This window comes from Coenobita brevimanus, chromosome 71 (genome assembly GCF_032717465.1).
Source record: "Coenobita brevimanus isolate Jiangsu-jjx chromosome 71, ASM3271746v2, whole genome shotgun sequence".
Taxonomy (NCBI): Eukaryota; Metazoa; Arthropoda; class Malacostraca; order Decapoda; family Coenobitidae; genus Coenobita; species Coenobita brevimanus.
This window is the reverse complement of record NC_137024.1, coordinates 31,459,238-31,485,310: the sequence shown is the minus strand read 5'-3', so window position 1 is coordinate 31,485,310 and position 26,073 is coordinate 31,459,238. Positions and strand designations below refer to the sequence as shown.

The following is a 26,073-nucleotide window of genomic DNA, read 5'->3' as shown; positions in this document are numbered from 1 at the left end:
CCAATCTATTTATACCAGTATAAAGCCGGTATGAAAACAGAGATTCGTCTAAGCAGACAGCGAGGGAATGTTGTGTAGGATTACCCTTATGTATAATCACTCAAGTGTTCTTTTTCATTCACCACCACATTCACTCATTAATACTTATTCACTTTCATCCTGTCTAACTCACTTTTCTATTGTGATATTATCTTTACTCAAATCTCTCCACACCCGCTTTTCTGTTCATTCATTTACATACTTTCTCACTCACTCACCCACTTTCTTAGCACCTTCACATGCTAGATCTGTACCACCGACTTAAATTGGGATCCTTAAATTAAAAAGCATACAGTAATTTGATGCCAAATTCTAAGAGTTAGAAACTGAGATTAAGTTTTAAGAAATTACAAGATGTTTTAAATTTGAGACATTTGACAAAGTTAACAGGGTCTCAGTGCTAACAGACTTAGTCCGAAAAGTAAGTAGTAACATAAATCGGTGCTGGAACTGACAAGGGTAGGACGTGACAGAGAATTAGAACCTTAATGTGACCGGGAAGATCTGGATAGAGTCTAGTGTGGTCGCTGACGACAAATATACAGCATTGAGCATTCTGATGGCTGAGACTGCTAAGGCCTGGGCATTGTAAGGACAAAGGAATGATATTCCAATAGCAGGGCATTGTTTTGTGGCTGAGTACTTTGAAGCGGTGAGGTATGTGTATTCTGAGGCACAATGGCTCCGTAATCTAAGGGCGGGACACAACGGGCTGAACAGCTGAGGGACACAAGGGTTGGGCTAACCTAAAGGCTGAAGAACACTCGAAGAAACCTGATGGAGGATTGAAGCATTGAGAATCAATCTAGGTAGTTTCAGTTAAGGCAGTTTCCAGGGTGGATCAGATGGATGTTACCTGAAAACAGAGTGATTTTAGCAAGAACGGAACTGATCTGGGCTGCAACGGAGCGAATGTCTGCAAGAACGATACAGTTTGGTGTGCAACGGATATATATGCGGGCTTGGATGGAGGGAATCAGACTGGAACGAGCATTTCTCAAAGTGCAATGGACAGAAACGGACGGTGATGGAGGGAATCGGGCGGGGACAAGCAAATTGGGGCCTAATTGGATGGATTCGGACGAGGAGTTAGAGGGATTTGATCGGGTAGGGACGAAACGAGATAAGTGAAGGGACAGGAACAGAATAGAGCACAGACAAACTAACACTGGCCTTATAGAACAGAACATGGTGTGGGGAGGGACAGGTGGAATCGAGCAGGTATGGACGGAACTGGCCGGCACTGAATGGATATAGACAGAACTAGGCGGCATTAAACGGACATACACAGAACCAGGTGGCATCACACAGGTACAGACGCTGACTGAACTGGCACGGAGATGACCCAAACTTACTTCCTGCCAGGGGGTGCATACAGGCCAGATGGTGCAGGGGCAGGGGCAGGGGAGGGCGAGGGGAAGGTGAGTGCAGGTGAAGAAAATACACGTCTGCTTGAGGGTGCGGGAGAAGAAAATACACGTACAGGTCCGGGTGCAGGTGCAGGTGCGGGCGAGGAGTAGACACGTGCAGGTGCAGGTGCGGGTGCGGGTGCGGGTGCGGTGTAGGCGGGGGCGTATTGGCGTGTGGGCGGGAACTGAGCCTGGCCCTCGAAGGTGACGGTGGGGTGGTAGCCGGTCTCGTCCACGTAGTAGTCAACCCTCATGAGCCGGGTGTCGGGCAGGCGGACGTAGTAACTGAGGGAGGACAGACAGATACGAAGAGTATGAGACAGACAGTGAAGGGAGTGATCGGACTAAGAAATTATTGTTTGTTTAGAAGATTTTAATGACAGAGAGAAAAACAATTTCTTTCACCTTCCCCTCGTGACGGCGCCATCCCTTGATTCCTGATGGCCAAAGAAGTTGCCTGAAGGCGGGTCGTTCACGTCCCACTGAAAGTCGTACTGCGCGCGTGCCGCGGCGTACTGCGGCGCGGGGGCGTAGGAGGGGGCTGAGGGGGCTAAAGGGCCCTGGTAGTTGTAGCCTTGTGGTGCAGCAGTTGTTAGCGCCACCGTCACCAGAGCCAGGCACAGGGTCACCTGTGGTGGGGACGGAGGCAGCTGTGGGTATGACTAGGTAATAGCAAAAATTTACCCAAAGCCTGAAAGACGGGTGATTGTGCAGTGGAAAGGAGAGAGAGAGAGAGAGAGAGAGAGAGAGAGAGAGAGAGAGAGAGAGAGAATGGTATGATAGTATATAAATACTGTACAGTATATATCTACACACACACACACACACACACACACACATATGCAGTATATATATATATATCGTCTGGCACTGGCAAAAACCTACTGTAAAAGTGGTCATGGTACTGAAGGGGTTTAAGCTGCTGGCCTGTAAGGAGTTTGTTGCAGATGTTTTGACGAACTGAACTGTGACGTTAATGGCCGATAGTTGACGCTGCCTGTGAGTTTATGACATCAATTTGATTCTGGTATAGCCAGACTGAAAGGACTCTAATGCGATAGAATGTGATTGATATTGGCTAATTTAAGTAAGGTACATCTTATGACTTAAGACTACATGTGAAGTGCTGATGTTTATAACTTTTTGTTGGGTTCAGATTTAGCAACGGTTTAGCCAGCTGTCCTTCCTTTTTTTTTTTTTTTTTTTTTTTTTTAATTGGGTTTCATAATCACCTATCACGAATTTGAAAATGGATTCAAAATTTCCTGTATTTTTTAAAAACTAGTTTCTCGCCCTTTAACTTCAGTGATGAATTACACTCTATACAAGTTACGACCAAACTCAACAGTGATTTAATTGTCCATTCTTTATTATGAAGTTGTGAGAATGGATATCAGTTTTGCTGCTCAGTTTTGAAGATTTTGCCATAGTAAAAGACTCCGTTGTAGTGTTTAATAATTATTTACAAGTGTCTTTCTGTTGTCGTGATAACTTTGACCATCTTCTTTTGTATCTAATTCTTTTAATTGGTCGCATTTTCCTTCAGTGATAATTTGGACTGTTCTGCTTAGGATTTGAATAATACTTGTGTTTATTTATGCACCTACGGTTTCCCCTGTTTTAAAAGTGAAGAAGGTTTAGAGTAATGCCTATATAAAACCAGGAAGGGTCAAGTAGTAAGGATGACTAATTACCTTCATGTTGTCTTCTTCCTGGTTTGGGAGGAACTGATGCCCCAACCACAGCTGCCTCGCCTTATATACTCCCTTGGCGGGCAGGGCAGCGTGGCCAGGGCGATGACGTCACGCATGTCAACACACGCAGGGTCGTGAGATCTGCAGGTCTTCTTATCTTTTATCTCGCTATGCCCCCATTACTGCTTTCGTCTCGTGTTGGTGTTCCACTTCCTTCTCCTTTATTTTCTTGTTCTCTTATGTTGTGTTTCTCATATTGTCATTTAAGTTTTATATTATTTGGTGTCTCCGCCAAAGGAGGTCAAGTGGTTTACTTCTTTGATAATTATCTGTGGATCTGCCTGCCCGTCTGCTACCACCGTCATGCAGAAACAGTTGAGTTAAACTGTATCAGCTTTGGACTAAAGGATGAGGGCCAGCAGAGGAGCAGGTGATTGCAGTCTGGCCGAAAAAAAAAAAAAAAAGTCCAGTTCATGAAAACACTGATGCGATACGATGCCGCCTTGACGGGGCTGTGTACTATGTGGTCTGGATTATCTGTTTTTATTTCTCTCTCATTTACGTTATTTCCTTTATTCGTCGGGTTTTGGTATCTTTTCCGTTCTGTGTCTTTTTTTAATGTCTATTCACCCATTTTATTGTTATTAGTTTTATTCTTTTCGCCCTCCCCTTATTACCCGTCCCCGTCCCGAAGGGGCTTGGAGACGGGTATTGTTTTCACTCGGTTTGTCTGTCAGTTTGTTTGTTCATATGTTTGTCTGTGTTTGTCTGTCTGTCTGTTTGTTTGTTTGATTGTTTGTTTGTTTGTTTCTGTCTGTCTGTCTATCTGTTAACAACTTTATGCGAAAACTACTGGAGCGATTTTGACTAAAATTACAAGGATGATGGGCTATGGCCTTCTGATCACCTGATTAAATTTTGGGCCAAATTGGGACAAGGCCCAGGCTGTAGGCCAAAAAAAAAAAAAAAAAAAAAAAAAAAAAAACGGGAAGGGATAAAAATCGTTTTCTCGGCATTACTTTTCAAATTCGCCATGTCGACATGAAACCCAAACTTAAAGGTGCATCTTTCAAATCTGCATCCTATAACACGCCTCATTACATCAGGGGTCCATCCCCCAGTTAGTGGTAAGGGGGTCATTGTCAGGAGGGTCGGGCCTAAAGTTTCAAATTAACATAAAATCGTTAAATTTCACCCGATTTTCTCCAAATTCGATATGTGCCATTATTAATTAGATATCCTGTTGTGTTTATACGTCAGCACTAAAATGACTGCCGGGGATGGGTTTGCTGTGCCTTGGTACCGCTTCTTTTTCTCGTTTTATTTAATCCTTTTTCCGCTTCTCGTCGTCTTCCTTGTCACTCATTTCTCTTGGTATCTGTCATTCTTGTTCCGTTTTGTTTCTCGTTCTGTCTAGCTTTTTATTCACGCCCATATTCTCTCTCTCTCTCTCTCTCTCTCTCTCTCTCTCTCTCTCTCTCTCTCTCTCTCTCTCTCTCTCTCTCCCGTAATCTTTCTTATCATTATTTTATTTTTCCTTCTCTCATTCATTCATCCATTTTTTTTTCGCTCTCATCTGTAATTTTCCATTCTTCTTATTTGAAAAACTTTCATTTCTCAAAATTTTTCACTCTAAATTTACTTCTTCTTTTTTCTTATATATCTTCCCTTTCGTACTCGTATTTCTTTTTCTTCCCTTTCTTTCTTTCGGTCCCTTCATTCCGAGTACGTCTTTTGATTTCGGGTTCACTGGAGGGGTTATATATATATTTCCCTCATTAATCCCTTCAGTACACGAGGCCTTTCCTAACCTGCATAAAATCGTCTAGAAAGGACAATTTAAGAGAGTGTGTGTGTGTGTGTGTGTGTGTGTGTGTGTGTGTGTGTCATTGGAGCGAGGGAATACTTCTGTCTACATTTTCAAGGCACATTCTTTCTTTTATCTAGTTATATTATTCTCTCTACAGGTCACCACAAGGTGACCTAGGCGACCGCTTAGGCCGACATCAACTAGCGCCAATGTCGTCCTAATATAAGAATGTTCAGTTTAATCCCTGTCGATCAAACATCCTTGAGGGGCAACAATAATGGGGGTAATTTCCACAAAACGTGTGCATATCGGGCAAGCCTAAAATCCATTAAAATTCGAGGGGAGGGGGGAGCCACCATCACATTCGCCGAGGACATCAGATACTTTAGAACCGATACTGTCTCTGTTCTCTTTCATTCTCTGTTGTCTCCCTCCTTCTCACTTCTGTTTTAGTCCATTCTCTCTCTTCTCTCTTCTTCCTTCGTTATTTTGCTAACTGTCCATTCTTTTCTTGTTTATTGTTATCTCCCAGTTAGTCTCTTATATGTTTCTTCTTCCTTTTTCTCCTATTGCCATCTCCTCTATTCTTCTCTCTTATTTCAGTAGTTATTTTGTTTACCTTCCTTATTCATGTGTTCTATATTGCCGAGCTTGAATTTGGCGCTCTGTTATCTTGTTTTTGTTTTTTCTTGGAGGGAACAGTCTTGTGGGCTTCTGGCCTTTGCTTCCTTCTTCCTTTCATTAAAAAAAAAAAAAGTGCTCTGTTTTCTTATCCTTGTTGTATCGTTGTTTAAGTCTTTACTGTTTCTCTCGCTACATTACTTTACCTCCTCTTTACTGTCTCCTTCACTCCCCTCTTATTGATTGCTGGCTCATTCGCCCTTTTTTACTTTTACTTTTTTTTAAAGTGATTATTTTCTCAGTCTTCTCTTTAATTGCTATCTCCGTTCTTCACTTATGTCTCTCATGTTCTCCTCTTATTTATTGCAACCCTCTCTCTCTCTCTCTCTCTCTCTCTCTCTCTCTCTCTCTCTCTCTCTCTCTCTGTATATATATATATATATATATATATATATATATATATATATATATATATATATATATATATATATATATATATATCTGTCTGCTCTGCTGTCTTTCCCATTCACCTCTCTTATCTTGCTTTTTCTTTGGTATCACGATTTGTCGTTTTATCTAATAATTTGGTTAGTTTCCTTCAGACGCGCCAGGTGGCCTAGCGGTTAGAACGTGCCAGTTGGAGTGTCAGCACTGAATAGGGTCAGTTCCAGGGAAATTACTGTTTTTTTTTTCGATCACGTAATACCATCCAGGGTATTACGCTGGTCATCCAACCTTAACCCTTTTATGCCTAGCCTCTGTCTAAAAGAAGAGAACTGGGTATTTATAAAAAACAGTCGGTGGGAGACCCCAGGATTTTCACCTGTGATCTTCGCGACTATGAGCCGATAATGGAGGGCGGTACGGTAAGTACCGTTCCGCAAAATTCCACACACAGCAACACTGGCAGTGATGGCTGAAATGCAGCTGGACTACAGTAGCCTAGCGCCGGGATCCAACACTTCAGCGAGAGTAAAAATGAGATTGTTTCTTTCCGTTACCTTTTCCATCATGCCTGTTTTCGTCCTCCATTCCCTCACTAGCTGCCGTGCGCTTGAAACTGATATTATTCAGTGGTATGACGTTTCTTAATTTCATTCCTGCTGCCTCCAGACGATTCAGTTCAGCTTTGGAGTGATGTCTGGTACTGAAGGGCTTAATTAAGGTTGTGTCTAACCCGTTCACTTCGACAGATTACACCGGGGCAGTGAAAGTGTTGACAGGGATAGTCTTAACCCTCTGACACTGCAGAGCTTCTCATAGGCTAAGGAAATCATGCAGGGTCAAACAGCATACATGGTCTAAGCTGTACTGTCGCACTGAAGGGTTTATGTATTAGTTTTCATCCTTTCGCTGAGCAGGGCTTCTCACTGCTGGATAAGATCCAGTTAGGCAAAATACTAGAGAGACAACAGCTGAGAACCAATGCATGACATCCAAAAGTACGCGTCTTGGCTCTGAACACTCAGTAAATACGTCATGGCAATGGAGAGTTAAAAACAAATCCCCGTCTCCGAGTCATGTGGGGCAGTTACCCATGGCAGGCCTGGACCACTGTCATATATTGACCTTTCTATTTCATTTCATTTTTTTTTTTAATGCATTTTAGGCTACAAAAACATCTATGAGAAAAATGTTTCTAACTATCAATCCCAAGTACGTGCACAGTGAGTGTCAGATGTGAGTGGATCTTGAGGCTAATAAACCAGAAATAAAGTGAGGGTGTGGCAGTGATCGTTGGTAAGAAACATTAGCACCAAAAACAACCAAGAAAAAAAAAAAGTGTTCCCTCTGGAAATGTATCTGGAGAGTCAACGGTTGCAAGCAAATACATGACATTTGCCAAAGCTTACATCTGATATTGTATTCCCTAATAGGCTAAACACATTATCCTTTTTTTTCAATAGACTATATGTGACAGGTCAGAGGGTACAATAAAACTGAGCACTCCGGGTGCCGTAACCACATTCAAAGCCAAATAAAGTACATGCATTTTACGGATCTGAAACCGCAACTTCTCTCACCGACCTGCGTTATGTTGCTTCCCTTCCACTGTGTTGACTCAACTGTTGGAGGAAGGAATGTGACCAGGGACAGTACATAGGTTGCAGAGGGGGACTGACAAAGGTAGCTTTAGGCAGTGTCCACGCTATATTTAAGAGCGTTGACTCATTTCATACTTATGCTTCATATACAATACGTTGCACGTCACTATATCCAGCACCAAGACTCACCCCACCTAACCCTCCTCACCCAGTACCCACAACGAAACAGTTACAGTAATGCTGGGAGGTCCCAAAGAGTAGCCTACATGCATAGTGAGGATCAAGCCAGCCAGATTCAGCCCAAAAAGAAAGTCATGAGGCGTGGCAGCGAGCAACGGTAAGAACGAGAACACAACACAAACAAGAAAAAGGAAAAAACTAGACGCAAAAGTTGCGAACTACTGTGTGATTTTTTTTTTTTTTTTTTTTCTTATGTGTCCAACTCTGGGCAAAGGCTTCAGGGCCTATCGCAAGGCTCAGTAGTCCTCCTACACACCTCAGTGTGTCACCACTTCGGTGCTAACACCCACCGTCCATACTGAATACATACTAGGGCTGTCTCATACAGGACTGGCGTACTGGTATTAGCGGGGGTATTTTTACGACATGTCGGCGGGTCGTCTTATAGATCAGTAAAGTCTGCTTTTATGAAATACAAATCCTTACTATGTAAACTCGCTTAAGGGCGGCCTTTCTGCTCGATGCCAAAAGGCTGCGTTACGGTAACTTCATTGCCCAGAAAGAAAGTGATCCGCCAGATGGCCGCTGAAGCCGCTTGAAGTTTAAAGGCCAGTAATGAGTTATAACTCAGGAACCGGTGGGCCGACTGGACTGGAAATTGTTTTATTCTTCAAGTTAGAGGAATTTAGCGGTAACTTGCTCTGGCAAAGATTGCCCTGCAATGCGCCATTTTTACTGTGTTACGGTAACAAATGGGCAAACCTATAAACATACAGAAAATGGATCATTATAGTATAGATTCAGTATATGTATTTATTTGTATTTGTAACTCATATGAAAACAGTCACAGGTTATGCTTACTACAAAGTCCTCATGAACCGCATCATAACTGCATTTGATGCCGACTGGAACACGTGCCACGAACAGATGTTTATTATGGCATCTGCTGGTTCTGTATACCAGTACGACTTTGGCGGTCGCACCACCGTCTTTTCTTTTTCATTTTTTGTGTGTTCTAAATTCATCTTAAAGGTTTAATAAAAATCTGAGAAAGTTATCTTGAAGTACAAGGCCCAAACACAGTTACAGACGTGGCTGTTGGTTCAGGTCCTCACGATAAATTACGAAATAGAGATCGGTGATTGGAAACCCAATAACGTTATCTTCTGAATCTAATAGTTGTTTAAGAATATGCCAGTTGTGTAAGAGTTATAAGTGTTGGGTTAAAAGTACTGTATATGTATATACTGGTGATTTTCAGGCAGCTCGACCTGGAAATAAAGTCAGGAGCGTTGGTAAGGAGAACGAGAACACAACGCTACCACCGAGGGAGAAAAATTCCATTCATCACACACACACACACACACACAAACACACACACACACACACACACACATATATATATATATATATATATATATATATATATATATATATATATATATATATACACTCGCATATAAACCTTTCGTCTTTGGGTACTGTAATAATATCCAGATTACACCATCACAGTAAATGGTCTGTACACAGGTAGTCTGGTTCAGTACTCTGACTGCATGGAGTGTTTCTGCTAAATATAATCGCCTGGGTACTTTAGGGAGAATGAATGCATGTGGCCGTCGTAGAGATGGAGTAAACCATTGCCTGCCACTGACACGCTTCAAGTATTTAACTGAGCTAATACCAGATGTATGCAACAACTCAGTTATGGAAACGTCTCTCTCAGCCTGTATTTCCTTCTGCCAGTATACTATTATTTCAAAAGCAGTCTGTCCAAACACTACGAAATTAATTGATCTTGAATTCGTTCTTTTTTATTCTGATTTTCTTGGAACGATCAACCTTGCAGGCTTTTAGCCTTTGGGTCTGTATAATTTATATTAAAAAAAAGGTTAAATCCATCTCAACTGAACTTTCCCTGCTGCTGATGCACTTAGGTATATTATTTGGGCTAATACCAGACGACCTTGTTTATCTTCGGAGAAATCCTGTCAGTCAAAGGTTACACATGTATGTGTCTTTGCTATTTACCATCGAAGTTGAATTATACTGAAACATTATGATGTGTGATACTCAAAATCCGGTGTAGCACACCACAAGTTACCTGGACGACAATAGGTTCCTTCCAAATGACAATTGTTCATGCTCAGCCGATGACGTCGCTGACGCACCTCACCCTGTGTCGACTGTTTTTAAAGACACTGCGGTAGGTTACATTAGAGAAATGTTGTCTTTCCGACGGAAATGGATGGCAGAATGGATGTGTGAATTTCACATTTTTTTTTAAGCCATGACTGAAAGGTGTGAGGTGAATTACAAAGGTCGGTGGGTCTGATGAGCAAAGCCACCCATTAAAGGTCGAAAGTTCCTAGTTGACGGAGCGTCCGTGACGTTATCAGTGGCGTATGTGCTGCAGTCGTTTAGTACACGACAGGTGTGAGTAACTTTAGTCCGCGACACCAGGCACTGTACATACCTTAACAGTGTATGACATGGGTAGGAGAGGAGTGGCCGTGGTGCTGCTGCTGTAGCTGTTGTTGTTGTTGTTGATAAACAGTGATTTATGAGCGTATCATAGATTTTTTGTCATCCTGTATTTTTTTAGTACTCTTCTGTTTCACTTTACGGAAGGAGAGAGAGAGAGAGAGAGAGAGAGAGAGAGAGAGAGAGAGAGAGAGAGAGAGAGGAACATTAAAACCAAAGATAAATTGCTGGTGTTTTTATTTACAGAGTATAAAAATATTGCTCTACACAAATGTTTCACTCGAGTTCGTATAATAACCTAATTCGTTTTTATACAATAAGTATGTAAAAAAATACAGTTCAGTCCGTATGTATGAAGCGTGTATAAAAATAGAGATTTCAATAAGCAGGTAGCGGATGTGTATGACTGCCCTTATGTATAGTCACTCAGGCTGCCTCATTCACTCTCATCTCATTGTCTCACTCGTTCACTTTCTCATGCCCATGCTACATTCACTCACATTTCTTCATCCACTCTTTACTAACTCACTCACACTCTCACTCACTTTCCCTGCCACTCACTCTTTCTCTCACTACCTCAGTCACTTTCGAGATCACTGTCCTTAGCTTAAAAAAGAATCCTACTTTTAATGAAGTGTATATTCCAAGGGCTGGGGCTGGGTATTTTAAGGGCTGGGGCTGGTAATGCTAAGGGTTTGGGCTGGGTATTTTAAGGGCTGGGGCTGGGTATGCTAAGGGCTATCGATGGGTATTCTAAGGACTGGGTATTCTGAGGGCTGGGAATGCTAAGGGCTGGGTATCCTTAGGCTCTCATGAGGGCTGAGGGCGACATATAATGAGAGCTGGATAATTTAAGGGCGGGGCTGTGTATGCTAAGGGCTGGGCAATACAAAGGCTGGGCGCTCTAAGGGCTGGATTAACAGAAAGGCTCAGGGCACTTTCAAAGAACTGGCGGAGGACTGGAGAGTAGAGAGTCAGATTAAGTCGCCGAGTTTTTAAGGTGGAGTCCAGGCTGGGTCGGATGAATTTTGGTTGTAACGGTGTGATTTGGGATGGAAAGAAGCTGGCTTGGGCTGGAACGGACTAACTTAGGCTGGGGTGGATATATCTGGACTGAATTGGGCCGAGATGTGCTGGAATGGAGCTGATCTAGGCTTAAACGAGAATAATTTGGGCTGGTATGGGGCCGATTCGGGTTCGGACTGGGTGATTTGGAATGGAACTGACTAATTTGGGCTGGGACGGACTGATCTGTGTTGAAATGGATTGATTTAGACTGGACGGATTTTGTTTTGGGATGGAACGGGATGCTTCTTGCTGGAACAGGGCTGATATCTGGGTTTAGAGGGATGCAGTCATATAGAAGAAGCATTTTTTAGTTTGAAACTGGCAGAATCGGACGGTGATAAATGGAATCGGATGGAAACAAGCAAAATCATGCCAGACTAGATGAACCGTGACGGGAGAGAGAGGGAATAGACAGGGTATTTACGGCTGTTTGTGGGTGAAGGGACGGGCATAATCCATCTGATACGGCCAGAACCAAGCAACATCGAACGGGTGGTTATGCATGAGGCCAGGTGGAATCGTACAGGCACAAGCGTTACGTTGGATGGGACAAACAGACCCAGGCTGGAACCACAAATACGCACAGTTTCTTACTTCCTACCAGGGGGCCCATACAAAGCAGACGGAGCGGGAGCACGAGCAGGTGCGGGCGAGGGGAAAGTACGTGCGGGTGCAGGAGAAGAAAATACACGTACAGGTGCGGGTGCGGATGCAGGCGAGGAATAGACTCGTGCAGGTGCAGGTGCGGGTGCGGTGTAGGCGGGGGCGTATTGGCGTGTGGGCGGGAACTGAGCCTGGCCCTCGAAGGTGACGGTGGGGTGGTAGCCGGTCTCGTCCACGTAGTAGTCAACCCTCATGAGCCGGGTGTCGGGCAGGCGGACGTAGTAACTGAGGGAAGAGGGCATGTGGGAGTCAGTGCCGTGGGTGGAAGAAGAGGGAGACCTAGACAGAAGCCTTGGTGGAGGCAACTTCTAAGCTGAGTAAAGTAACAAACATTAGGTAGGTAAGATTTCTAGAGTCGTCGGTAGGGGTACTGAAGTGCATTTTTTTAAAAAGGACTTAAAGCCAGAAAGAAGCTTTATTTTCCAGAAAATATTGAGCACAAAAGCTGGTATACCGTAATGATCTGTTCAGTTCAAAAGTGCCTTGATATATAGTATTAAAAGACTGAAGGACATAGGCAAAGCAAAAGACAAGCTGAGGAGGATTGCTTCAGAGTTGATCAGCCTAATGCATGAAGGAGTTGGAGAACAGGATAACTCTTGCGTTGAGGCTGGACAGAAAAAGAAAAAAAAAAAAGCGAGGGTGTATAAGCAGACCAAGGGAGGGACGGTACATACGTGAGTACAAGGAAGAGAAGAGGGGTGGAACCCTTACCTTCCTCTAGTGACGGCGCCATCCCTCGATTCCTGATGGCCGAAGAAGTTGCCTGAAGGCGAGTCGTTCACGTCCCACTGAAAGTCGTACTGCGCTGGTGCCGCGGCGTACTGCGGCGCGGGGGCGTAGGAGGGGGCTGGGGGGGCTGGGGGGCCCTGGTAGTTGTAGCCTTGTGGTGCAGCAGTTGTTAGCGCCACCGTCACCAGAGCCAGGCACAGGATCACCTGTGGTGGGGAAGGAGGCAGCTGTGAGCATGGCAAGGCAATAACAAAAATTCACCCAGAGCCTGAAAGGAAGGTGACCACGTAACAAAATACATAAAGAGGGAGGGAAAGAGAAAGTTATTATAAGCTGAGCAAAATCACCTGACGGCAGTAATAACTGGTTATATTAGAGAGACAGTCTTAGTGTGCAAATGTATTTTCTCCCAAAGTTTTCTTGGAATTTTGTATTCCTTTATAAGGTAAGCACAAAATCCGTTTATCTGGTGTTATTTGTATATCAGAGGCTAGTGGGCACGTTTATATCGAACTTGTTCAATGCTGTTCTGTATTCGACGATGAACAGAATACATGCCTTTACTGGGATGGTTATTTTGACACCAGATTGTTCTGCACCTGCCTTTTGGAGGTTCCACACCATTCTTGTTGTGCTTTTTGGCATATCAGATCAAAGAAAGACGTCTCGAGATACCGGGCCATATATATTAAATTTCAAGAAAATCGGCCCAGAAATCAAAGCTGTAGAGTCGTGTCAGTGAACGCTGGAAAGAACAACACAAAGAAGTGAGAGAAAAACTAAACATTCTCCTCTTGGGAGACGTAAAGAGTAATCAAAACATGGATGATAAGGCTGCTTGTCTGAGAAAATTTTCCAAGACGTTTTAACGCCTGAACTTTAACGTTTTTGAACATTAGTCAGCGATGCCTGAGGATACTGAAGTGATGGTGATGAGTTTTAATTGGGTATAATGTGACTGAGTCTGTTTTAAGCAACTGTGTATATATATATATATATATATATATATATATATATATATATATATATATATATATATATATATATATATATATATATATATATGTATGTATGTATGTATGTATAATGGAAGTCTGTATCATTAATATTGATCATACAGGAATGCATGCTTTGAAAATTTTTTCATTTATCTTTTAGGGGCACCATAAATGATTTACGATTCTTGTTGTAATGGTTTGGCTTGTGTTGAGTTTCAAGTGCGAAAAAAACATTATTAAAAATAAACTTCAGCAGAGTTGTAAATGGATTAAAAGTACTGCTGAAAATGGTGATGTTACTGAATTTAAAAGATGAATTACATGGACTGGAACTGTTAGCAGACTTGTCACCAAAGATTTTAATGTATATTAGTTAAACTTTTTGGCTCTAGTAATGTAGTTCCATAAAAGGAAGTGCTGAAAACGGATTAAGCCTGGCTTATCAGCTTTGGCTTCAGTCACTTGTTTGTATGTTTCTTTTTACAGCAAATAAGCTTGAAGTTTCTGCTTTGGGGTTTAATTCTTTTTTGTTGTTGTTGTTGTTGTTGTTCATGGTTTCTTCATTTTGTAACTACTCGAACAATTTATCTGTTTTTATTATTATTATTATTATTATATATTATTATTATCATTATTATTTAGTTTGCATTACGTGCAGTATTGATAACTATGATGGCTTTGTTGTAATAAAACTTGTGATTCTTGAGTAGTTAGTTGACGATTTACTTTTTGTCTCAGATTTGTACCTTGTTGCATATTTTTAGTAAGAATAAGTTCGTTTTGCTATGGCTTCAACAATTTTTTTATTTCTTAGTACGATACAGTTCATAGACTTTAAAGTGAAGCACACGGCTTTGATTAATGACCATCAATTATAGTGTTGTCATCAAGGCATTCAGTCAATTTCTGCAGCCCCCATCGAAAAGCAAAGAAGATATCGACCAATGACAGTCAAATGTAGACAATTTTTGCAGAGACTAAATCTAAAAATGGAGATGATCAAATACCTTCATGTTGTCTTCCTGTTGGGATGAGGATGAACTGATGCCCCGACCACGGCTGCCGCACGTTATATACCTGTGCCCTGTGAGCAGGCAGGGGGCGTGACCAGGGCGGTGACGTCACTCTTGTCAACACACGCTGGGTCGTGAGCTTTGCAAGGCTTCTTATCTCTTATCTTTCTGTGTCCTTATTTTTAAACTCTTCTGGTCTTGTTACCTTTTCGCTCTTGTATTCCTCTCTTCCTACTGCTTAGCCTCTCTCTCTCTCTCTCTCTCTCTCTCTCTCTCTCTCTCTCTCTCTCTCTCTCTCTCTCTCTCTCTCTCTCTCTCTCTCTATCTATCTATCTATCTATCTATCTATCTGTCTTAGGTGCACTTCACATACACCCACCACATAGAGTCAGTCCATAGAGTATCAAGCTATATCAGGGGCGCCACAAACTTGTCATATGCTCCTCCGTACATAAATCATCCATCCAACTCGATCCTGTCAATTGTCTAGCCTCTTCAGCATCCATTCGTCTCTGTATCAGTCCGTATTGGGTGCACTGAAGGATCGGGTCATCTTTTTTTGGAGGGAGAGTGATAGCCAGAGTTAACCCCTCCTGATGCTGGCGAAGTACAAATGGGAAAGGTGTGACGAATACAAGTACATAGGAGAAGAGTCGAACAGTCTCTGGTGTTTATCATTAGCTATGATCCTCGCTGTGTTTCGCCAGTTGTAAATATCCTTCACACGGAACAGGGAAGATGGCTATGTCTTCGCTGTATAAGTTATCGATACAACCGCTTATCACATTATTTTGCTTTGTGGCTTCGTCTTCCTTTGCTTCTTTTTACCTAACCCCCCCGTCGCTCTCTCTCTCTCTCTCTCTCTCTCTCTCTCTCTCTCTCTCTCTCTCTCTCTCTCTCTCTCTCTCTCTCTCTCTCGTCCTCATTATTCTGACTGGCCTCCGCCTTTCCCAGGTTACTGTAATGGTGTAATGTAAAGCTTGCTGCAATGCTCTTTTGTCAATGTGGGGATATCTGTAGGAGTGGCCATGTCAGTCAGTCACACCCTAAGGATTTTCAGACGGGAGGTGATTTACTCGCAAAGCCTCATAAGGTCCCACATCTATCTAGGAATCCAATTCTTGTTTACTAGACCTTTTTTACTCGAACTTGGCCTAAAATTGCTATCTATCTATCTTGAATACTGAGTTGCGACAATAGATAAACACTAGACTCTGAAACTAATCCCAGTGAATTGCTATGGAAAGGATATAGAGCCATAGTTTTGTCTTACGCGGTACATTGCTCCTGAGTTACATGAAATAAGCTGCAAAGAAACAAAAATCTGGACCAGGTTAAGGTAAAAGAGCATTAGTGGATGAAACCAGGGAATAAAAACCTACACAAGTTACCCCTCCAAAGAAAACCAAATAAACGAAAGGCAAAGTTACAGCCCCCTCCCCCCCCCCTTTTTTTTAAATGCATAATGCCTTAAAAGAATGTAGGTCATAAGCAGAGGGAAAGACAGATGGAGGAAGACCGTTTCAAGGTGATCAGTCTTGTACTTAAAGGACTGAGAATATTTGTTAACATTTCCTTCAGAGAGCTGGACAGATGGGATGAGAATGTGTTGCTAGACGGGTGCTGTGTGGCCGCCGCAATCGGAAGGTCATGTTGGTAAAAAGGTCATAAAATAGTGTCCAGCTTAACAACAATAAAATGGAAAGTTAATGCCTCGTTGGAGGAAATAGGGAGAGAGTGAATGAAGGGACCGAGTGAAAGGAGGGGAACTGCTGACTCCCTCACACTAAATTCCTCTACTATGGAAGGTTGTGCTGGAGAGGAACGCCTTCACGTGATGGCACAGACGTAATTGGTCGGCTCCTCTGCCCGGTTATTCAAACGTGCCTTAACTCCCTCCCGATACCCCAAAAGGACGATGGTGGACTGCAAGAGGACAGCATAGCAGCTGTAGACCACTGTGTACACGTTTCATATGAACCTACAACAACAACTTCTACCACTACTATTTTTACTACCACTACTGCTTTTCTTACTACAACTACTACTACAACTACTTTGAAAGGCTGAATAAAATGTATATCATCGTCCATTTTATTTATTCATTTGTTTATTTTTTTGGCGTGGTGTTATCGGAAGCAAATTCAACCTGCAACTGAGAGTTCCCGGGTTCGATTTTGAGGCCGACGCGATTTTACTCGTGTGTTCCTTACCTGGAACTAAAATTAGGGACCTGGAGTGTTAATTCACCTCTCTCTCTCTCTCTCTCTCTCTCTCTCTCTCTCTCTCTCTCTCTCTCTCTCTCTCTCTCTCTCTCTCTCTCTCTCTCACTTATCTATCTATCTATTCCCTCGTTAGTCTCCTTTATCTCTCTTTCTCTAGCTATCATAATATTTCGTCTAATCTGATATTTCTCCTCCTGACTGCCTCATGCCTCTTTATTCTCGTGCTGTACTTTATCAGTGACTCTGCCTTATTATATATGATTCTGCCTTCCTTATCACAACTGGCCTATCTTTCACCCCTCCTCCTCCTCGTCCTCCACCTTCTTCTTCTTCTTCTTCTTCTCCTTCTTCTTCTTCTCCTCCTCCTCCTCCTCCTCCTCCTCCTCCTCCTCCTCCTCCTCCTCCTCCTCCTTCTCCTCCTCCTCCTTCTTCTTCTTATGTCTGTCTGTCTGTTTCTTTGTCTTTTGCTTTTCTTTCTACCTTCTGTTTCGTCTATATGTATGTCATTTTTTCGTGCATTTATCTAATCTTTAATGAGTTTGTTATTATTCTTGATGAGGAACCAATGACATGGAGACAGAAGAGGCATGATGGAGGGATGCTGAGGGGTGGACGGAAGAAGAGGGAGGCTGGGAACGAAGTACAATAAGATGGAGGGGTGCATGGTAGATTGGTGGCAACGGGAGAGGGAGAAACAGAACGAGGTGGAGGGACGAGATGGAAAAAGTTTATATTTGTGAGGTGAGTGGGAGGAGGAGGAGAGGGAGACCAAGAGCAAGGAGGATACATAGGGGACGATGTGTGAGAGTAGGGTGGATGGCAGAAGAAGGAGAGGGAGACCCAGAACGAAGCAGAGAGGAAATAATAGCGGGGTTTATGAGGGAGGGAGGTGTGTGGTGGGTATAGAGGTCGTTACTGAATAGGGAGTGAATGCCTGATAATCATACGGAAGAGATTAGTGGATATTGTATTTAACAGTGTTATTGATGAAACTCTATTGCTAACCTGAGAGAGAGAGAGAGAGAGAGAGAGAGAGAGAGAGAGAGAGAGAGAGAAATGAGAGATACGGTGAGGGTAAAGGTGAGGGAATGAGTGGGGTTTGGGGTGAGTGGGAGTTGGTATGAGGGTGGGGTTGGAGTCAGGGTGAGAGCTGGGATTTGAGTAGAGTGAGGATGAGAATGAGGGTGGGGTGAATAGCAGGAATAAGACTGAAGATGGGGGTGAGAGAATGGGTGGGGGGTGGGGATTGGGGTGGGGTTAGGAATGTAGGGATATAGCAGAATGGGGGATTAATGTGGGTGTGAGGGGGTGAGGAGTAGGAGTGTGGGTGTGGTGTAAAGTGGGGGTGAAGGAGGGTGTGGTGTAAAGTGGGGGTGAAGGAGGGTTTGGGAGTTGGGGGGGAGTATGGTGAACATGGTGGACTCTTCGTGTTATCAGGGAAAGTGGCTGAAGGCAATCACTGACCTTACACCAGCGACGCAGGTCACCCCAGTTTAAATATTGCATTATCTCTTCCACCCCTCCCCCTGCCCTTACCCCTCCTCCCCGTTCGCATTTTCTTCCCTCCTTCCCCTTTCCCCCTCCTCTGTATCTCTCTCCTTTTTCTCCACCTTTCACTTTCCCCTTTCTCTTTCCTGCCTCTCATTTTCTTTCTCCTCGCTTTCTTATTTTATTTCCCTCCATCTCCCCTCCTCCCCTTCTTCTCCTCTCCCTCACACTCTTCTCTCTCCTCGCATCTTTTTCTCTTCATCTTTTCTCCCTTCTCCTTCACCTCTCTTGCCCATCCTCCTTCCTCCTCCTCCTCCTCTCTTCCCCTCTTCTCTTCTCTCCCACCTCATATTCTTCTCTCTTCACCCTCTTCTCTCCCCTCAATCTTCCCATCTCCTCCCTAATCATTGTCTCCTCGTTTCTCACATTTATTTTTCCTTCTTTTCTTTTCACTTCGTTATCGTCCTCGTCCTCTATTCTCTCGTCCTTTTCTCTCCCCTCTGCTTTTCCTTTCCTCTCTCTCCTTTCTTTCCTTTCTACTCTTTTGTCTCATCGCCCACTCTCTCCCTCCTGCCTGTGCCACCTCTTCCACCCCACAACTCCTCGTCTTCCTCCTCGTCTTCCCTCCACCTCCCCTCTTTCCCTGTTACCCTTCTGACCCCACTTTCCCTCCCCTCCCCACCCGACCCCGTCAAGGTTAAGGAGGGAGTGTGGTGGGGTGGGGAGGGGGGCTGTGGAGGGGGTGTGTCCAAATCAGGCCACCTTCACATGACCTCACAACTGGGTCACCCGCATCAAAAATGGTGCCCACGAAGATGAACGATTTTTTCTCTTTTCGTACTCATCTCATATTTTCCATTTTAGTGTTGGGTTTCCATCCCAGTCCTCGTGTGGCTTGCCTGAATGAAATAAAATATCTGGTGATGGTTAAACAGACAAGTTGTTCCCAGAGTTTACAGCTCAGTGCTGTGATGAAGACATAATGCATCTATTTGTGCTACTTCATTCTTTTGTGTGTGTGTGTGTGTGTATATATATATATATATATATATATATAATACCCGGTATATAATATATATAACATACAATATAAATATAATTCATATAATATATAAAATATATACAGTATATAATATACATATAAAATATATATAGGTTATATAATATATATCGACGGAGAGGTGTGTGTGTGTGTGTGTGTGTGTGTGTGTGTGTATGCTAAATTATTGTACAGAATGTTCAAACCATCAAGCTGTGCCTTTATCAGAACTCATCTCGCCTAATAATCTTCTCTTGCATCACACTCAAGGCCATGTGCTAACAAGTACCATCTTGAAAAGGAAGGCAGCCCCACATATTTTGGCCATAATTTCTGCGGTATGTGATGACAAACCACTGTATGAAGCCTCTCCGTAGCACTGGTGATGCGTTTTGCAATGTCAAATTCAGGTAGATCAAAACTAATAACCTGAAGTGTTTCACAAATGCCCTTAAAAAATTCTATTATTACGAGCGAGCAAGCACAGCGAGCGAAGCGAGGAAGCGTAACGAAGCAATGTTAACTCTACGTTCAGGTGAGAAATGAGCGGCCCGACACAACCTGGTCTGGCCCAACACGACACGGCCCGACCGCGATGGTTTTCAGAGGCTAATAAATTTTCTGCTATATGAGACAGAGAAGAGATTCTTTCATCAGGTAGTGGATACATTCAATGAATTTTATTTCTAGCTGTATATTTACTCATGGGACCAAACATACCCCTTGGAATCCCAGCTTTCCAAGGGAATGTACCGAGGACTTCCATTGACATGCTCCACTATGAAATTGAATTTAAAAATATTTCCTGTTGTAAAACTATGTTTCTTTGCATGAATTTTAAAAATTAAATATCGGATAATACGGTCATAATTTTACAGGAACGTTGTTTTCTATGTTTAGAGGGTGAAATCAGGAAGGGTAATCGCCTCATTACTGGGTTTTATCATTCAATCAATAACCAACCGTTTACCGAAGCATTTCGTTGACACGACAAGTCGAGAGCAGAGAAATGAACATCGAGCGTGTGATAAATGCCACGGCGCCTCGCCATATGCACATCGAGAGCAGACGCCAAAGAGAGAAATCGTGAGAAAGTAAATATTTTAGCCCAATTATTCTCCTGTTATTGTTCAACTACCTCGCCAGAAATGTTGAAAATTTTCACTAAGATGAAATTATGATGATAATTGTATGCAATAACGCTCGCTCGCTCGTCCCGAGCTCACAAAGAGCACTTTACTAATTATATTTTTTAGTATGCGGCTGTTCGTCTCATCTCACTGAAAGTATGTTCAGAGTAATCAGTTATTTCTTGCATTATATATATATATATATATATATATATATATATATATATATATATATATATATATATATATATATATATATATATGTGTGTGTGTGTGTGTGTGTGTGTGTGTGTGTGTGTGTGTGTGTGCGCGCGCGAGCGAATGAATAACCATGCAGCAGCGGGACTGGCTGGACGCGCAGTGTAACAATATTGATTTTAGTAAGGAACGCTACATACTGACTAAAGATTATTAACAACCCCACCAGCCATCAGTTCGATGGATTTCCTTTTCACCTCCGCCAAGGAGGTTATGTTTTACCCCGCGCTGGTTGGTTTGTCCGTTTGCCTGTCTGTTAGTAGGATTACTCTAAAAGTTATGAACGGATTTTTATGAAATTTTGTGGAAGGACTGCTCATGGGCCAAGGAAGAAGTACTTAAATTTAGGGGCCGATCCGGACCCAGATCCTGAGTATCCTGCACAATATCTTCAAAACTCTGAAAGAATTTCAGTGAAATTTTGTGGAAAGGTGGGCCATGAACCCGGAAAGAACTAATTAAATTTTGGAACAGATCCGGATCCTTTTTAATGGCGATGGCATTGGCGGAGGTATGCGCTCTCTGATCGCTTTCTGGTTTATTTATGCTGCCAGAAGATTACTTTTGTTTTGTTTATGGGATACTTATCGAACTGGAGGGGTCAGGAACAGCCATTATTAAACCCTTCACTGGTAGGATGCTTTGATAAACTGAATAACGTGATCTAATAGCGGCAAGAAATTTTAAAAATGCGTCCTTGGGTTGAATAGTTTAAAAGTAGTTGTATTTTGTAGAAATGTGTCCAGACTGTGGCTGTGAGTGGCTTTGGAGATTTCAGACACTTCTTTCTTGGCGGTTTATTCTGCAAATTGCACCTCGGTGTCCTCGCGTAAGTTATTGATGTAAACTTAGTCGACCTTAACCTTATGTAAATACCATACGAGAAGCTGTAATATGGAAGATAAATCGTCCAGGAAAAGATGTTAATAATCCTGCTATGCCACCTGCAATACAATTTTGTGGCGTGAGCCAAGCACATCAATAGGTGTAAGATGTGGTGGGGTGAGAGGCGCTGTGTGGCAGGTTGTACAGCCAATAGTGTGCAGGGATGGTTAAGTTTATATTATGTCACGAGAGATTTTCTGCCGACTGTCTCTAGGCCTCCTGCTGGCCCAGATGCGTCGCTCTGCGTTTCATTATTATATCCGTCCACCCTACCTTGACGGAGATTTTCTTTCTTTTACAGTCCATTTTCTTTAGGTGAATGGCACAACAACACGATACTAGGGTTTTACATCCATTTCATAGCACTTATTTGAGACCAGCACCATGTAACTGTATTAATCTCCTGTTGTAAGTCAGCATTCAAGATGGAGGGATGACACTTTTTGGCTTAAGTTAAAGTGGGCACATTCTAGAAGAGTGAACCCTGGGTATCACCATCCCAGGGCAGAGTCAAGGCGCCAGCGGACGAGGCGCTCAGTAGGCCTTTCCTGATATTGGAGGCTTTATTTTGTATTCATGTATTTATCTGTCTTTATATATATATATATATATATATATATATATATATATATATATATATACAGTGTACATACATTAGGGTTGCCATACGTCCGGATTTTCCCGGACATGTCCTGTATTTAGGTGTCAAAATTTTCGTCCGGGAGGAATTGAAAATATTCTCCAAAAGTCCGGAATTTCAGCTTCCATCACTTACTCCAAAAATTTAATATACCATTACACTCTACAAGTAATGACGAGAGAGAGAGAGAGAGAGAGAGAGAGGCCTTCGTTGCTTTCGTCAGCTGTTAAGTGTTGCCAACTTGGCTGGTTTAGTGCTAGTAGCTAGCCAAAATGTCCTGCCTTTTCCTGTTGTTCAGCCACGATTTTTTTTTTTTTTATTCCTTCCATAGTGCTGTTATAGCCATAAAATACATGGGAACTGCACACAGTTATTGACTTAATTTTCATTTTTACAGCTTAGCATGTATTATTAGCATTTGTTATTATGGTCTTATCCTGCATCTAAGGTGCTTTAGCATTTTCTGTCATAATCTAGCCAGTTCTGTACTTTGCCTGTTTTTCATCATATTGTAAAAAGATTAATGAGTGTGATACAGTACAGCAGTACTGGAGTGTGTGTGTGTGTAATATATATATATATATATATATATATATATATATATATATATATATATATATATATATATATATATATGTAAAGGTTTCATAACTTCAAAGGGCCAAAGTGTGTGTTCGGGGGGGGGGGGAGGGGGAGCATGGGTTTCAGCGGAGGCGTCCGGTATTTTGAGAGTTCAGATATGGCAACCCAAATATATATATATATATTTTCCGTGGTCTGCTTCCTACCGTCCTGGTGACGTGATGTTTGTTATCCAGATTATTTTATATACCAATGGTAGAAATTGAAAAGGGAGGACAGATATAACCCCTTCACTGCGTTGACGCAATTCTATTCTTGTTACTTCCAGACTATTTTATTCGCTTATGAATAGATTTCTGGAACTAGAGATCGTACTATGCTCTTCATTAATGCACTTCAAAGCTCGTATTCTCGTTGGTTAAGGAGGCTCCCTAACATCTTTTCCTTAGCGATTTATTTTTGTATCCTGCTAGTTGATATAATTTTGTACCTTACTTAGGCAGAGTGTGGCGATATTAAAGTGATTTATATAGCATAACAGAGGATGGTAGTGTATAATAAACAAAATAAATAGCTGAGGATAAAGTGTTAGGGAATTTCCTTAACAGACGAGAATGCAGACCCTGGGTAGCAGGTTACAAGTACTGCTGAGGTTCTAAGGAAGGTTGGGTGCGGAGGGGCCTGGTGGAGGTTGAGGGACACCGCTGACGGGCTTGTGAGCTGGGTAGGGAATGGCGCTTGGAGGTCTTCAGATGGGGGAAGGCCTGGCACGCTTCATTAACATCTTCAGCACGAGGACGGGCACTGTATTCTATCCTTGCTGCTACCGGACCAGCGTAGTCAGTGGTAGGGGTGACTTTTTGTGGTGGAGAGAGAGAGAGAGAGAGAGAGAGAGAGAAGGGGGGGGAGGAGAGAGAGATTCCTCGATTATTCCCTGTACACGTTTTTTTTTTTTTTAATTCCATGCCTTACCCTGAGTCAGGTGCAACATTCCTTGTATTCATTTGCTCCTCCACTCCTATATCAAGAAACCTCAACCACGAGTCTTCAACGAATGTAGGACGTTTCGGCCACGGATGTTTGGGCCACGGACGTTTTGGCCATGGGCCACCAACCTAGGACGTTTTGGCCACGGGAGCCACCAAAAGTGGACGTTTGGGCCACGAAACTTAATTTTGTTTTTTAATGTCATTTGGCTTATATTTCGTAGTCTTTTTTTATGTTCTTTTGCATATATTTTGTACTGCTTATGTGTCTGAGCTGTACAGAGAGGAGTGAAGCTTCGGTTTGCAGTTGTTTGTGTGACGGGAGGGTTGTTTGTGTTATACTACGACGAAGTTGATGAATGAGGTGAGAAGTGGAGAGAAGGGAGTCTGGTGGGAACTACGGTGCACAGCGGTAGCCGTCAGTGTGTTTTTCTGCATTTCAGCTGCTACACAACCAAGTCAGCTGAAGTTGAGGTCATCACATCCAAGCGAGGCAGTCAGAAGATCTGTCTGGATGGCTTCATGTACACCAAGAAGCATGTTGCCTAGTCAGTTGATGAGATCGTTTGGCGGTGTGTCAAGCAGTCCACCCTCAAGTGCTGTGCTATCCAAAGACCACCAAGAGTCTCAGTGAACCTAAAGTTGTGTCAGTGCATAACCACCTTTCTGTCAAAGTGGCATGCCAAGTTGGGCAGGCTCGTCAAGCTATGGAGAGGAAGGCTGCCAGCACCAACGATCAACCCAACCAGATCCTCACATTCGCTGTTGCGCCACTGCCGGAGGAGGTCAAGGCATGCGTGCATAGGTTCTATTCCTGCATCGCATCTGGGATGCGCACCGTCCAAAGGATCCACAATCTCTTCAAGAGCTGAAAATCACCAGTGACTGGGCATCCCACCTCCACTATGACAACGGGCCGGAGGCAGATGAGTGTATCATCATCTTCAACTCCCCCAGTCATCTGGAGCTGCTAGCAGGCTATGAAGACTGGTGCATGGATGGCAGTTTTCGGCAGCTCCAAGACTCTTCACCTAGCTCTACTTCATCCAGGGTCGAGTCATCGGAGTCTACCTTCCTCTGGTGTATGCATTGCTGCAACACAAGACACAAACCAGCTGCGAGCAGGTCTTCAGGGTCCTCGAGGAGAGTGGTTGTGATCCCAGCAGTCATCTACTTCGAGAGGCCTGTGGAGCTGGCCCTTCGTGCTGTGTTCGGGGAGCTGGTCCAGGTGCAGTTCTGCTTCTACCACCTGAGCCACTCCATCTGGAGACAGATCCAGCACCTGGGTCTCAAGAACCTCTACGAGTCCAACGATGAGTTCCACCTGTTTTGTGGTCAGGTGGATGTGCTCGCCGTCCTGCCCCCGGAGGATGTCAAGTATGGCATCGCACACCTTCGTTCTACCATGCTTGAGGAGGCTGCCACACTCTTGGAGTACTTCGACTCCATCTACATCTCAGGCCAACTCTGTAATCACTGGGATGTCACCTCCAGGCCAGGATGCATAAAGCTGGTCTGACTACGCCACGCGCCACCCATGTTCCCACCCGAGAAGTGGAATATGCATCACGCCACCCTCAACAACCAGCCCAGAACCAACAACATCTGCGAGGGGTGGAACAACAAGTTTTTCCGCCTGCTGGGACACGCCAACCCCACTGTTTGGAAATTCATCAAGTGACTGCGAGCAGACGCCACCACCGTGGATGGAATCCTGTTCCAGGAGGAACGTGGGATTCGCCCTGCTAAGTGTGGGAAGAATGTGTACTAGGAACTCCAGACGTGCCTCAACAACCTTGTGGTCGACCAGAAAGAAGGCAAGAAGACAATCCCAGAGTTGCTTGGTGGCATCAACCACAACCTTGGAGGTGGACAGCCCAACGTGTAGCCATAAAATCGATTTCACCTGTGTTATTTTTTTCTTGGATCAACTTTTTAAATATATGTAAATAGTAATATATGTATATATACTCGTATGTAAATAGTACCCATAAAATCGATTTCACCTGTGCTATTTTTTACTTGGATCAACTTTTTAAATATACGTGAATAGTAATATATATATATATATATATATATATATA

General features: G+C 43.1%; 2 protein-coding genes and 1 pseudogene across 2 annotated transcripts; 1 reads left to right on the top strand and 2 right to left on the bottom strand.

Annotated features, from left to right (window-relative positions):
• Positions 1 to 516: 516 nt before the first annotated feature.
• Positions 517 to 3,148, bottom strand: LOC145406725 (uncharacterized). Its single transcript, XM_080277823.1, has 4 exons — positions 3,143 to 3,148; positions 1,854 to 2,098; positions 1,395 to 1,733; positions 517 to 730 (listed from the first exon to the last, which is right to left on the bottom strand). The coding sequence occupies exons 1-4, from the start codon at positions 3,146 to 3,148 to the stop codon at positions 517 to 519; spliced, it is 804 nt and encodes a 267-aa protein (XP_080133949.1).
• Positions 3,149 to 11,067: 7,919 nt separating this feature from the next.
• Positions 11,068 to 14,756, bottom strand: LOC145406724 (uncharacterized). The gene is made up of 4 exons (XM_080277822.1): positions 14,751 to 14,756; positions 12,728 to 12,972; positions 11,945 to 12,238; positions 11,068 to 11,101 (listed from the first exon to the last, which is right to left on the bottom strand). The coding sequence occupies exons 1-4, from the start codon at positions 14,754 to 14,756 to the stop codon at positions 11,068 to 11,070; spliced, it is 579 nt and encodes a 192-aa protein (XP_080133948.1).
• A 9,940-nt stretch (positions 14,757 to 24,696) lies between these two features.
• LOC145406723 (uncharacterized) lies at positions 24,697 to 25,738 on the top strand (annotated as a pseudogene).
• Positions 25,739 to 26,073: the final 335 nt, after the last annotated feature.

What these genes read in the sequence shown, in the direction of transcription:
- LOC145406725 (XM_080277823.1), bottom strand. An exon ending in GGCGCCGTCACGAGGGGAAG is followed by an intron (nt 1,734 to 1,853) that starts GTGAAAGAAATT and finishes GTCCTCCCTCAG; the next exon opens with TTACTACGTCCGCCTGCCCG. An exon ending in TATGCACCCCCTGGCAGGAA is followed by an intron (nt 731 to 1,394) that starts GTAAGTTTGGGT and finishes TCCCGCCCTTAG; the next exon opens with ATTACGGAGCCATTGTGCCT.
- LOC145406724 (XM_080277822.1), bottom strand. An exon ending in GGCGCCGTCACTAGAGGAAG is followed by an intron (nt 12,239 to 12,727) that starts GTAAGGGTTCCA and finishes CTCTTCCCTCAG; the next exon opens with TTACTACGTCCGCCTGCCCG. An exon ending in TATGGGCCCCCTGGTAGGAA is followed by an intron (nt 11,102 to 11,944) that starts GTAAGAAACTGT and finishes TGTCGCCCTCAG; the next exon opens with CCCTCATGAGAGCCTAAGGA.